The 14,947-nt window shown below is 38.4% G+C and overlaps 1 protein-coding gene across 1 annotated transcript in view; it reads left to right on the forward strand.

The window, feature by feature from the left end:
* LOC136262261 (importin-7-like) overlaps positions 1 to 10,432 on the forward strand; it is a 36,788-nt gene extending 26,356 nt beyond the window's left edge. The window contains exons 17-26 of the mRNA XM_066056475.1: positions 2,640 to 2,737; positions 2,789 to 2,881; positions 2,933 to 3,019; positions 3,601 to 3,734; positions 4,161 to 4,303; positions 7,692 to 7,751; positions 7,811 to 7,890; positions 8,126 to 8,339; positions 8,737 to 8,853; positions 10,166 to 10,432. Coding sequence (XP_065912547.1) covers positions 2,640 to 2,737; positions 2,789 to 2,881; positions 2,933 to 3,019; positions 3,601 to 3,734; positions 4,161 to 4,303; positions 7,692 to 7,751; positions 7,811 to 7,890; positions 8,126 to 8,339; positions 8,737 to 8,853; positions 10,166 to 10,242 — 1,103 coding nt within the window. The 3' untranslated portion in view covers positions 10,243 to 10,432. The remainder of the gene's footprint in view (positions 1 to 2,639; positions 2,738 to 2,788; positions 2,882 to 2,932; positions 3,020 to 3,600; positions 3,735 to 4,160; positions 4,304 to 7,691; positions 7,752 to 7,810; positions 7,891 to 8,125; positions 8,340 to 8,736; positions 8,854 to 10,165) is intronic.
* Positions 10,433 to 14,947: the final 4,515 nt, after the last annotated feature.

Consider the following 14,947-nt stretch of genomic DNA (forward strand, 5'->3'; position numbering starts at 1 on the left):
CCAGTCATTGGGAAAATCAACCTGTGGTAGACAGCGAGGTGTTTTACCTTCGTACACTAACTGGGGTGGTAAAAAGTCACCCTCCATTGTGCCAGCAAAGCAAGCAGTGATCTGCCTTTTATCATCTTTTCCAGCCAAGTCTACCCTTTTACTTCCTTCAACTTCCATTGTCCACGATGCTGGTGGAACATAATTTATGGCAGTCTGGTCCCAGTTAATAATCAAGGCAGGTGGAATATCTTCTAAATCAACCAGTTGCTTGATATTCAACAAAAACTGTTCTTTGACACTGTCAAAGTGTTCTGGTGAAACCTTATTCTTACTACAAGCCTTACGTTTCACCATCCCCATGCGGCTCAACAAACTTTGAGCCCAGCCCTTAGTGATTTCAATGCCTCCAAATCTGCCACTTCCTTTTAGTAAATTTGCATCTTTGCTTTTCACAATCCCTTCCGCCGATGCCATTACCACTGCAGTATTAACGGCAGTCCCTCGTTCACGAAGGTACTTGATGTACTCTCGCACCTGCATGTCCAACTCATTGCCCAACAAAAGTGGTCTGCCCTGCTTCTTTTTGCAAGGTAATTCTTTAAGTTCTTTTATTTTGTCTTGAGGGAGATCCTTCACGAAATCATTATATTCATCCTTAAGTCGTCTAACTGTGGGCTCTGTCAACCCAAGTTCGGGAAACTTATGAGCGTAGTACCGCAATGTGTCAGCTGTTCCAATGGCGAAAGCCTTTTTCCCCACTTCGCAACGTTGCGCGTCCGTCAAGTATAAATACGGCCCCTTCTGTTTTCGTGAAGTTTTACTCTTCGTAATGGCCTTTGCAACAGCAGCGTTAGCAGATGTAATAGCATCTGTCGGCACTTTATCTGAAAGGGGACCACGTGGATCTGGTAAAGTCGAACAAAGTTGATCACTGCTCCTCGACTTCTTGGTAACTGTAAAGTACTGTAGAATCGACATTATCCGTAGTACAGTTAACGGGCTGAGTGCCTCCTTTCAACAACCTTTCACACTTTGATCCAAGCTTCGATCACTGCTAAATACGCGCACAACATCCAAAAATTAATATAGCCTGGAAGCGCTTATTTAGTAAAGTTTGACGAATTAAATATTGACTAAACCAAAAATTCGTCAAATTTGTCAAATTTTCCTTTCATCAAAATTTCCTGTCCTACGGTACAGCCCATTGAGCACCTCAAATAGTTTCGTGGCATCTCATCCAAGGAAGGTGTCAATAGGGAAAATCAACACCTTGGTATGGTTTCCATGAAGAAGAGGACCATTAATTGAAGATAAAAGGAATGGCAACTAACACTATCTATTAGTAGTTAACCCTTTATTATCGAATGGCTAATATATTTCCATAACGAGTGCCCTTTATAGACGGAGCCATAACTCCTTTTTCCTAGGGGCTACGAAGCTGAAATTGCTACCAAACTGCTCAGAAGGACCGGGCGCGTCTAATGAAGTTTACCGTTCGGTGATAGGAAGAAGATGGGAAAGTTATGGCACTTGGCAATATAAAATAGCGTATACAAAACAATAATACCTGTTTAAAACTCCATGTTCGCCTTCTCCCTGCTACTAGGAGGCTTTAGTTGAAATTACTCCATTCCCCACGTGATACGGATTCTAAAAATAAATAGTATGCTGTCATCGCATTGATTAGTAAGATGGCGGCGCCCATCTTTCAATGCCATGGCGATACGGAGAAGATACGCTTTCTTCGCTTCATAGCATGTGAGTTGTGTGTGTGATCTGTAAGTATTCTAGCTGTGTTGGTAGAAGAGAGAGATGGCTATCAAACGGTATATAGCTTGATGTGTTAATTAATGGGTGGGGTCCACTCGTACCGCACACAGTTCACACAAGCCATAAAAGTTTTCACACTTGCGGTTTTGTAAAAAAAAACTTCGGTAATAAAGGGTTAAGGGTAATCTAAATTTTGAATTTAAGTTAAGTAATTATAAGTAATGTAGTCTTGGGTACTGGCACGGGATGCCAGTATTCCATAAGTGTAATCTACACATACAATCTGTCACCTTGTACAACATGCACTAATGTATTGTTACACTGTAAAGTTTTTAATAAATAAATAAACAAATCACAGAAGGCAGACATTCATCAACACTAGTGCTAAAACGAACAGCAATTTTTACTATTCGAATAGTTGTGAACAAAATGACTGATTTTCTTTATTATCATGAATGAATACTGGTATCTTTGTTGGGCAGTAAGGTAAAGCCTGAGAGCTATCTCTTCTAAAAATGGAATTTTCAGTATGAATATACCAGTTTGTTCACAATCTCAAGCTTCTAGGTTGACTTTATTCATCTGATCACAGCTTACTACAGTACTAAAGAATATTCGAATAGCATGTTAACAAATTGAATGACGTACGTAACTTTAAGGGGGAACCCTACTTAATGGTACAACTGTACTGTTTAATACTGGTATCATTTTGTAAACCTATATAATATATATTTTATTTAATAGCACTTGTTTTGTAGTACAGCCACTTGGTGATTTGCACCAGAGGACTTGTCCTGTGTACTTGTAAACACTGTGTAGTGTGTACTAATAAACTCATTTCATTTATAAAGACAAATCTGTGTACTTGTTCCTTACAGAGATAATGCCGGTATTGAGTAACTATGTCAGAGTGGGTGGAGACACCTTCTTGTCTGATCCTAAGCATGTGGAGATGATAGTGTCAATGTGCAGTGCAGTGAGTTAGAGCCACACCTACTAGCTTTAACTCAGCCACACCCACTTGTAGACACTGCAGAGTCACATTGATGAAGATGCTCAGAGACACGCCTGTAAAATGCTTGAGATATTAGTACTAGAACATCCTGGCAAGTTGGACCAGGTATAGTGTGTGGTATAGCTCATGTGATCAGCTACACACCCTTTCCTGCAGTGGATTCCCAGTATAATACAGTGTGCACTGGACCGACTCACCAAATCATTAGAAACACCAGAACTAAAAACGTTCTGCATACAAGTGGTAAGATGTGTGTATAGTTGTATCTCAGTTATTATTCTAAGGTTATGTCCTCCAATACTTTTTATGGTGTTATTTGTGTACTAGGAAATACTGCTGTACAAGTAGTAAGAAGTTTAAGTAGTGAAATAAGGTAGGTCACCTACCCCTGAAGATATAGTCTATGATCCCTAGAGCATTCCAAATTTTTCCTTGTACTTGTTTGTTTGCTATTTTTGTATAAACACATTATGATTCATGAACTTGTACATAACAAAGAATGGTGCATAAAAGTAATTTTACATATGATCACGTACCTTAACTATCAATCATTGAAATAGCAAAGTATTTCATTTTCAGCTGTAGCATATGAGCTGGTTACACAGTATTACAAATAAAGAACAATACAAGAAGTGTCTCTGCAACCAGTCCAGCTACTGTGGATGATTCCTGTATAAATGTGATAGCAGAGAAGTCACACCTTGGTGGATCACATGCCCAGTTTCAGTAGGGCTGATCACATATTGGTATATAATTTAAAGTATACAACAGTGTGTATGTATTGTATTGTAGTTATTGTTTTCCCATCACCATGACAACAACAGGTGGTAGCAGCACTATACACTAGTGCCACTCTAGTGATGGACCTGTTGGAAACCATACACTTCCCTAACTCAAAAGAACCAATCACAGATCAGTTCATCAACCAGTGGGTGAAGGATGCTGATCAGTTTCAAGGGTAAGTAATAATTATTGGTAGGAGAATTACACAAAAGTATACCCTATAGAAGGTTCTGTTTTAAATAATTTGTATAGCCCATACCATAATAGAACATCTAATAGAACAGCGAGAGCAAACTGGTGACTAAGGTTTTAAAGAAAAGTTTTGTTGGGAGTTATTGTAGAGGACAAGTGCCCTAGTAGATATGATTTTGCTAATTAGCAAATTTATTTAACATTGCACAATTCTCCCCACTGCTGTCCTTATTTTTTAAAAAATAAAGAGTTCTTTTATCGAATGTGGCTCTTGCTACGCATCTTTGGCTGAGTACCCCCAATACCTAATACGAAGAAACATATATTATACTAGTTGTCTATAATTTGGAGATGTCCTTTTAGGAGTGGTGTGCTCCGTCACACTTGATATTGTGTTTCTTTATATTAGGTTTCATGACAAGAGGTTGTCGGTACTTGGCTTCTGTTCCCTGTTGCAGTGTTCTCGTAGACCAAAGACTATTCTAGAGAGAGCCCACCATTTTGTACCTGCAATAATTGTACAGCTAAATGCATTAGTGCAAGCTTATGAAGGTAATGTGCGTGTGTAGTGTGTGTGGATAGTGTGTGTGGATGAACTGTGTTTCTATAATTACACTTATTAGGAATTTTTAAGTTTGATTATAGAAATGAAATAAGGGAAGTTGCCTACAGTGAGCATTAAATCTCTCCACCCATGGCTGAATTAGGGATTAAATGTCCACTAGTAGTCTAGTATATATTCAGGTGTAGGCCACCTCTCTTGTTTCACTACTTTTTATTTCTATGATCCCTAAAATTCCTTATACTTGTTTGTTACTTTTAAAAACATTATTATGACTGGTGAACCTGTGCATACCACATTAGAAGAAAGAATTGTGCCAGGCTTATTGTTTTCGTGCAAGTGTGTGCCCCATCTATCAATTTCTGAAATAGCAAAGTGGCCATATACGCTTTGTTGTTAGAGCTGGGCAGTATGAAATTTGTCAAAGCTGGTATGGTGTTTTAGAAAACATCACAGTACAAATACATGCTACGGTATGGATTGTATTTTTAATGAATAAAGTCAAATGAACTTTCTTTTGGAAAAGATGATAGAAGGTTGATGAAACATGCTTAAATGGGTTATATTCTACATTGGTAAAGTATCTTCACGATGATGTTATGAATCAACTCTAGACGGTATGGTGATATTTTCTAAAGTCATCCGGTATGGTAACGATATCATTATAATAACTTACGTACCGGTATATCGCCCAGCTCTATTTTCAGCTAGGTTCAGCCCACATTACAAACAAAGAACATTACAAGAAGAACCTCTGCAATTGATATCTAGTCACAATGGAAATCTCAAACTATTCCTGTTACAAACGTAGGGAAGCCATCACATGTCGCTACCACATATTGATGTCGTGGCATCCCTAAAACATAACAGCAACGTTACCTTTTCCCACCCATTATTGAAGCATTCAGGTATGTCTATAAAAGCAATCCAGTAGTAGAACTCGGGGTGATTGACCACTCAGCGTGGCGAGGGCTATCACCCTTAGCTTCACTGGCTTGGGTGATTAGTTGTACTGGCGTGAGTGCCGCGGGCTATTAGCCTGCACTAAAGCACATGGGCAACTGCTTTATTGCCCACGGAGTGCTTTATTGCACGAATACAGCACTCTTTGTGGGCAGAGGAGGTCGGCAGCGATTTAAGGGCTACTTTGAAATATTACCTTAATTGCTTATTTTGGCTTGAATTTCACGTGAGCATTAATAGTTGCAATACAAAAACTAGTAAACGGTGGGATTGTGTAGTCGATTTAATAACAAGCCATTAAATCTATCTCCGACGACTCGACTACGAACACGAGGCAGCGGCACGTGATCACTTCTGATTCTTAATAATGCACAGCAATTACACCACACTCCCCCCATTGACCATCAGTCAACTTAAGGGGTAGCTACTAGCTAATAAATTGCTAAGTACAACATAATATAATGAATACTTTATATACTGTCAGTTAGTTCTGATATCCAGTTACCTACACACTGTCTAGCCTTCACAGCAGCTGCTCTAACGGGTCGAGTATGTCCAGCACTTTCCTGACTCTGTTCAGCTGGGGTAGCTTCCGCATCAGGGATTGTCTTCTGTAAGTTAACTTTCGGATCAACTTCTAGCGGATACAAACAGGAAATAGGACGTCTAAGGGTAGATTGTTTGCCGTTCATGACAGTTGTGAGAGTAGCTCCTCGTGTGTGTCCATCTGATCCTACAATGACATCATTAACTCTACCAAGTCTCTACAGAGTACGTGGCTGATTTTCATCCTGAATCAATACCACTTCACCCGGAATGGGTGCTCTGGGAACACCACCAGTGTCTGTGTGCAGGTATCTCTCCCTCAGTTGGAGAAGGTATTCATTGTGCCATCTATCCCAGAATTCTGCTAGAGCTTGCTTAAGAGTACTCACTCGAGTCTGAAAGTCTTGTTGATCAATTGTAAAGTCTAAATCATCATTGTCAACAGCAACTGATCCATCTGGTAGTCCTAAAATACGGTGTCCATTCAACAGGTGGGAGGGTGTGAGAGGCTCTTCAAGGTCTTCACTGGAGAAATAAGAAATAGGTCTTGAATTAACAATAGCCTCCACTTCTGTCAATGCGGTCAACAATTCATCATAAGTCAGCTTGGCCTTGCCAACTGCTTTCTTGAGACATCGCTTCACAGACTGCACCATTCTTTCGAAGAAGCCGCCCCACCACGGTGCCTTCTCAAGGTTGAATACCCACTTGATTTTCATGCCTGCAGTGTACTGCTGTACATCTGGACTCATCAATACATTGTCAATTAGCTGTGCAGCAGACACGAAGGTTTTCGCATTGTCCGATACCATTTGTATTGGTACACCTCTTCTGGAAGTAAATCGCTTGAATGATCGAAGAAATGTCTGCGCAGTCATGTCTGGGACCAACTCTAAATGTACTGCACGAGTAACACAACAAGTGTACAAGGTGACCCACACTTTGCTGTTCTCTGATCCATCTGATGCCTTGACATAGAGGGGGCCAGCAAAATCAACACCACTGTAAGCAAATGGGGGTGCCTCTCTTACACGGTATTCTGGCAGTGGGGGAGGGGGTACTGCTTGATAGTGGGGTCCTTCAAGCTTACGGCAGGTCACACACCGATGCAAAATCTTTTGCACAATTCACTAGCCTGAGGTGGTACCATATAACCCGGTACCAAGATGTTCGCGTTTGTGGTTAAGAAACGTCTGGCTAGTGACGGTACTCGGTGGACCTCTCTTCTGATTCGTCAATACGTCGGCTGTCACTAGTATTCTTACTCCGGCTTGAAGGACCATGTAGTTGATTTAATAACAAGCCATTAAATCTATCTCCGACGACTCGACTACGAACACGAGGCAGCGGCATGTGATCACTTCTGATTCTTAATAATGCACAGCAATTACACCACAGGTTGACAGGGGGTTGATCGATATATGGATTGCGCTTTGTATAAGCACTAAGGTAACGAACATGTAATTTGTTTTGTAAAAGAACAACACAATGATGCCACACTTTGTTACATAATTCCACACATTTTATTTCATCCCAGAATATCGACTTTTTGCGTAATTAATTTCTAAAGGCTCTTAATCGCTGCCGACCTCCTCTGCTTTGTGGGCAATAAAGCACTGTTTGCCCTAAAGTGTACTTTATGAAATTTAAAGTACACTTTTTCCTTTGATCTCGCCACACACAAAGTTCTATAAAGCAACTTAATTGGAAGCATTTCAGGTCATACTGAAAGTAATTTTAGGTAAGAGAAATATTTTGAGGCTTGTGGTATTATTTTTGGCCAGAAAAGCCCAAAACTTCATGTACAGTGCTGTATGATTCCATAATAACATTCACACCTGTCGATACTACTGTCTATCCCATCCTCAGATATAGCGAAGGTAGAGAATTCAGACGAGGAAGAAAGTGATGAAGATGAGGTAGCAGATGGTGAGTCATACCCACAGCCATATCACATGATCTCATAGCCCCACCCCTATTATGCACAGTTGAGGAGTTGAGCAGTGATGAGGACCATGTTGATGAAGAGGCTTTGAAATATATGAAGAGTTTGAAGAAGAAACAACAAGTAAGATAATACAGTATGTGTTGTAAAGCATACTTTGGAAAGCTACTGCCTTAATGTTTACAAAGGACTCTAACTAGTGTTCTTATTGAGGATAGTGTTGATATATAAGCACCAGATGGGCACAAAAGAGCATAACACTTATAGGACTTTGTCCCAGGCTTAGTCAATCCTTCACATTTACAAGCTCCTGGTGTTACATATCAGCCCCTCCCACATAATGTCATATCTCCTGTAGCAAGTGGAAACTGCTGCTAGTAAGGTACAGTCAGCAGCGACAACATCAGCAGATGTGTTAGTACAAGAAGAACAGGAAGAGGAGGAGTCTGATGATGATGATGATGATGACTTGAGTAGTGTACGTACCACACTAGAACTGGAGTATGCCACTGCTATTGACAGTGTGGACACTGCAACTGATGAATTCTATACCTTCAAGACTACCCTTGAGAGTGAGTGTGCGTAGTATTAGTAGTAGCACAAACCAGACCCTTATTACTCCTGATTATCACTGCACTTCCAAGTGTTGCACAGTCACTTTGCTGGAGTTTGATGAGTAGGCTAATGTACATGATTTCCACTTCAGTTCTTTTTATTGTGTGGGTAGGCCCCATCAGCAATTTAGCACATGTCAATTTGTGCATTGCTTCTGGGCCCTGATAGTCTCATCACAGAATAGGATCTAGCAGGGTGTATGGGTTGAGTGTCATGTGGAAGGTGACTGTGATGAATACAATTAGGGAAAATAATGTTTACCCATTTCAATGTTAACACTATATTGTATTATAGCCTCTACTTTTGGTGTATTGCTTATGAATAACATTCTTATTAATGCTCACTTTACTACAGCAATATCAGCTAATGATGCCAACTGGTACCAGCTAATCACTGGTAAACTAACACCCAATCAAGTGGAGTCCCTACAGACACTGATAGTGTATGCTGCCCAGAGGAGAGCACAGGCTGGTGAGTGGGTGACCTGTTTAATGAGGTCACTTGTCTAAACCGACCAACTTTGAAAATCCTCAAATGTGTCATTTGTGTGCAAAGTGACATTCCACATTGGTGACTGTTCTATTAGAATGTACCTGACTGTTGTATTAGAATATTTGTAGGGTATCTTGAGTTCAGTTTGTGGTCCTATAATTATAATAGATTGCTAAGGGGTGGTCACAATACTGCTTGGTTTTTAATTGTGACCGGATCTAGACACAATTGAGCATTTTTCAAATTCCAAATATTTATAATCTACGTAGCCAAGTGTATAGCCTCATAACTTTGTGAGTTACAGCCCTATAAAGTAGCAATAGCAGAAAAATTGATTTGTACAGCAAGCATAAGGGAAAATAAATTACAGGGGCTTACTAAAACAGTTGTAACTGACGAGCAAAATGACATACGGATTTGAATTTACACCATCGTGTTTGCCATGAATAGGGGAATCAATTGTTGGGTGTGTTTTTCCTTGTATCACCTTCACTACATACCAAGGGAAAATAAGTACGGAAAGTCGATTGTGTACTATCGTTTTGACTTGGACGCCCATAACTTGGGTCTACTGCAACAAAACGAAGCTTTTTAAACTCCTTTTGAGTAGGCAAATAAGATAATATCCAGGTTTTTTGTTGTTAGGTCCTTTCTTCACTAAGAGTAAGATGTTTTAAAACTTTATGGAATTTTTAAGTATTTCACCCATTGTATTGAATGCTTTCTACTGTAAATTTAGTCTTGCACAATTGTATACAAATCTGGTCACTTTTGTTGAATGCATTAGTGTCAGGCAAAGGAAGTGGATGTGTGAATGCTAAAGTCATAATATCACTTGTGTGGGCGAAGATCAAACTAATAAAGAGTGCTATTATTTCAATACAACACTGCGTATGGAACGATCACGTATTTTAAATTACCAGAAGTAGCCAACACAATGTTATCTGTTTGTTGTATGACCAAATTTGTATTACATAGACAGACACTTAACAATTATCTGATGGCTGAAAACCAACGTGGTTTAAGTCTACAAAATGAACACTCCAAACAAAGACTACCAGAAAGCTGTTAAAGCACCGTCACACCCGGCAGTATGGGAAAAGTAGCACTCTGGTGTGGTCTTAAGCCGAATATACAGCACTCGGCTTCGCCTCATGCTGTATTAGCCTCTCGCCCATGCTTTCTCATGTTATTTTTTCCATATTGCACACACGGTAGTGCTTTAACTAGTGTATACATAGCTGTAAGAGGATCCCTTTACTAATACCATCATACTCCTTACTTTTTATAGAATCAGAGAGGATAGAGGCACAAGGAGGTTACCAGTTCACAATCACACAAGTACCACAAACATTCCAGTTCACCTGACATCTATGCAGGAGGAGCCCCACCGACCAGCATCACATGACCCCCTGCATCTTATTTTTGACTGCATTAAACTTATTACATTGTAAATATTAATATTTCAATTCTAATTTATATTGTTGAATATGTGTGTACATTAATGTGTGTGTAGTGTGACCTGTATAACTTGTTGATATACTAGTGCAGTTGTTGAGCAGTACATAATATGGGGGTGGGGTTGTTGTGATGAAGTGAACATAAACTACATCCTATCTGTGGTCACTGAGTAGGTGATGTCTTGCATGGTGTTGGATTAGGCTTGTGCAAATTATGCCAGCATAATCCTGCAGGGCCATAACCAGACTTCTATCTGGGTAGGTTCTTTTAGAAGAAAAGGTGTACCTTTTTGCATGGGATTAATATGTCAGGGTGTGTAAAACATGCTGAAACTAGGGGGTCTGGGGGCATAAATACAAGACCATCTGGCAAAGTATCTCCACTCAGCTACTGTAATTATACCATCTGTGTCATGTATTGGAATGTCACAGTGAATATGGATGAGAAAGCGTCTTAGCAGGGACAATAGAACAGGCCAAAAAGAGTGCTTTGAGACAATGAAATTCACACATCGCATGGATGTTATTGATGGGGTCAAGCCCCAATTTTTTTCATATTCTAATGAAAGGTCTAGTTTAGACAATCTCACTATGTCTTCTTGTAATAAATGAAGTAGTTACATACAACTTTTAAAGAAATGTATAAACGTGACTGTTCTATTAGAGTGATTGACTGCTTTATTAGAACTTCCATTTCAAGCACTAAATAAGCTACTCGAAGCACTTCATTTAGCTTGATCTCAAGCTTCATATTGCTACTTATTAGTGGTATTTAGTAAACTGTAGCTAATGGACTTTTGCTACTGAAAATTTGGACTCATACTATGATATTATAACCATGTACAACCCATGGCCTACATGTCTGTCTTTTGAACACCAGAAGTCTGCTACATAAACTATCAAAATTCCAAGGATTTGTCTATTCCTCTAGTTACAGTATTCTATAAACTTGGTTATCCAGTGACATTTTTGACAATGAAACTCTTCCTAATTGTTATTGTATCTATCGTAATGACAGAGATTCTAGTGGTGGGGGCATTCTCAAGATAACATTACTAACAGTAAATTGCCATCACCATCTGATGTAGAAGTTGTCACAGTTTTCATTTCCTCTCATAACCCATTTATCATTTGTGTAGTCTACATTCCACTAAACTCGAATCACACCTATCATGAATTACTATACAGCTACCTTACTGACTTGGTAAACAACAACACAAACCCAATACCGGTATTTTTGTTAGGAAATTTCAATTTCCTGATGTTGATTGGACCACCCTAAGTGGCTCTTCCTCAAGATCCAACAAATTCTGTGACCTACCTGTTGTTTCAACTTAATCTCAACCAGATAGTAAATGAAACTCATAACATACTTGACTTGATAATCACCAACAATGAAGATATCATTGATAATTTGAATGTTCACCCTCAACATTTCGAACCTATACCAACTGACCATTCCGTTATTTCATTGACTATTTTGTTACCTATGGAACATATTAACTCTCCTAATACTACACAAGTTATTTTTGATTACTCCAAAGCTAATTACCCTGGACTTATTAACTTCTTGTCACATTTTGGTTTCTCTATTTGTGAACACTTGCCAGACATTGATTCCATATGGCTTTTTATTAAGAACAGTATCATTAGAGGAATGCACATATTTGTATCGAAATTCAAATTAAAGTCCTCACAGTCTCCTAAATGGTATACATCCAACATACAACACCAGATTAAGTGTCTTCGCACTTTAAGAAAGAAGTACAAGTCTCGTCCTACTGAATACAATCTGCTCCATATTAAAACAGCTGAACAAACCTTTCAAAGTAGCATTCAACAAGCTAAGGCCAATATTGAAGCAAAACTGGTGAACACTTTTGCTTTTAGCAATGACTCTAAAATATTCCAGTATGTGAGAAACCTTACCTTCTACAAAATTTTATGACAACACTTCTTCCTCTCAAGACTTTGACAAAGCTAATTTATTTAACAAATGTTTCTACTCAGTTTTCTCTCAAAGTATTTATTCCCTTCCTAATTTTGAAAATACGTCCCAACAAGTGTGTCCCTTGACTCAATTTACATTTCTGAAGAAGAAGTTTACAATGCATTATCATCTCAAGTACATTTTGCATGACACTAAACATGGCTTCACAAAAGATCTTGTGAATCACCACTGATTAATGAGTTATGTCTTTGCAATTGTGCTGAACCATGGCCATGAGGTTGCTATATACCTTCCTCGACATGCCCAAAGCCTTGATACTGTCCACATAGTTACCAAATTGTCCCTATTACAAGATACGCAACAGTATTCTTAATTGGATTCAGAGTTTTCATCTTGCCAATCAATGAATGGAATGGTGACACCAGCAACGTTTGCCATGCCAGCAGATTTTATTGGGTGTACATGCCATGCACATGGTATTATGTGCTACATATATCGTACATAAATTAATAATGATCTGCCTATATTACCAAACATCTAACTATTATTATGCTGATGATGCATTGTATATATATAACTTTCTACTTCAGATAAAGACATTCTATTATACAGCTAATGTATTGCAGGCTTGTATAGCCATGTGATTTAATCAAATGCCAGTGAGTTCATGAAGATTACGCTAAAACATATCTACCTATTCCATCAAAGTATTGTGTGAACTGTGAATACCTGAGCAGTCAACCAATGCTAACCTGAGAGTTATAATAGACTGACAGTAAATTAAACTGCTAGTATATAATATAATATATTATAGTAAGTCACTGGCAACACTTCATTGCCAGTGGCTTTCAGTATAATTTTACACAGCTACTGAAAAACAGAAATAAATAAAATAAAAATAGAGCTAATACAACACAATCTTAGATCTGCATGTACAGCACAAGGGAGGGCCAAGTATAGGGAACAGCATGACTATTGTTGGAATCAGTCCAGCAATTCTAAAACACTGTGCCTCTGTTCTAGTCAAACCTCTGCACTATTTATTTTCATATGCTATCCACTACTACTCACTATATACCCTCTGAATGGCTAATTCACTAATTACTCCTATCTTTAAATCTGGTGACAAAACAGTGCCACCAGCTACAGACCTGTATCTTTGCTCTGTGTTGCATCAAAAGCACTTGAACGAATAATGTACAAAGATGATATAGCCTCCATTTCCAGTGCCATCTCTATGTGTCAATTCGGATTTATGAAAGGCTGTTCTACTTTACATTATATTTTTAAACAGTATTCCGCATGAACACTGTAAAATTCAAACAGATGTAATATACTTAGACTTTGCAAAAGCTATATTGACAGAGTTCAAAACTAGTAGTACTCACTATGACCTCAGTGTCATTTTATCAACTATATATCATATCAGCTAATAACCATATTATCAGCTAAAGCCTACAGAACCCTTGGACTACTGAGACATACCTTCAGCCACTCAATTGACATTCCAACCAAGAAAACTACTTTAATGTTCTCCTTTATGGCACCCCTACCTTATTTGCAACATCTCTACTTTAGAAAGAATCCAACACCGGGCAACCAACTTTATTCTAAATGACTATGTAACCGATTACAAAACATGTCTCATCAAACTTAACATGCTACCACTGATGTACATCTTTGTCATACTCTTTTCATAAAATCAATCCAGCATCCATCTAATCATTTCAATATCAGTAACTATGTCAACTTTTGTCACAATCCTACCAGATCCTCCACCAGCAACAAGCTTCAACACAATTATACTTCATCCAACAAACAAAGTAACTTCTACTTCAACAGATTACCAAGAACCTACAACAGTCTATCAGTACTTGACTTAAATCAACCTTTTCCCGCCATTAAATCACAGTTACTCAAGATCTTCTGGCAGCATTTTATTTTGACTCTGACAATCCTCACAGTTTGCACTTTGTTTGCCCTTGTAGTACCTCCCCACCCACCAAACTTCAGCAATAATTAGTAATTTTTTTTCTTCTTGCTCTCGCTTTTAAAATAGGTACTTATGTAAGTTTATTATTAAATTTGTTTGTAATTTTTTTACAATTATAGGATAGTTTAAGTACATATCAAACGTAAAATGTAGCTAATAAGTTTAGCTAACTTTGATTGTAATTTTATACATCCAATTGTAATGTAAGTTCTACGTATACATTTTCTGGCTGTGGACACTAATTGCCCACAGACCTTTAATGCAAGCAGGCTTTGCCTGCATTAAAAATAAAATGGTGGACCCCTTTTTTACAAGAGGGTGGTTCTTCTGAATGCCTCCTGGCTACGGCCTGGGACTGCTGGCATAGATAATACAAGTACTTGTACTATATTATCTATGACTATATTATCCTATGCTGCTGGTCATTGTGAGTGTTAATGATACATGTAATAGAATGATTTTCTCATGTGCGCACCAAAAATACACAGAAAAGCATGAGCATGCTACATATCAAGAAAAAATGTGAGATATTGTTCACACTTTATGGAAATAATATACTCTAATAGAGTATTCAATTACTGATACAGCAGCCAGGAAAGGCTGATATACTCTAATAAAACAGTTTAATCCAACAAGTGAATGTGTTAGAATATAATACTCTCAATAGCA

This window comes from Dysidea avara, chromosome 7 (assembly GCF_963678975.1).
Source record: "Dysidea avara chromosome 7, odDysAvar1.4, whole genome shotgun sequence".
In the NCBI taxonomy this organism is placed as follows: Eukaryota; Metazoa; Porifera; class Demospongiae; order Dictyoceratida; family Dysideidae; genus Dysidea; species Dysidea avara.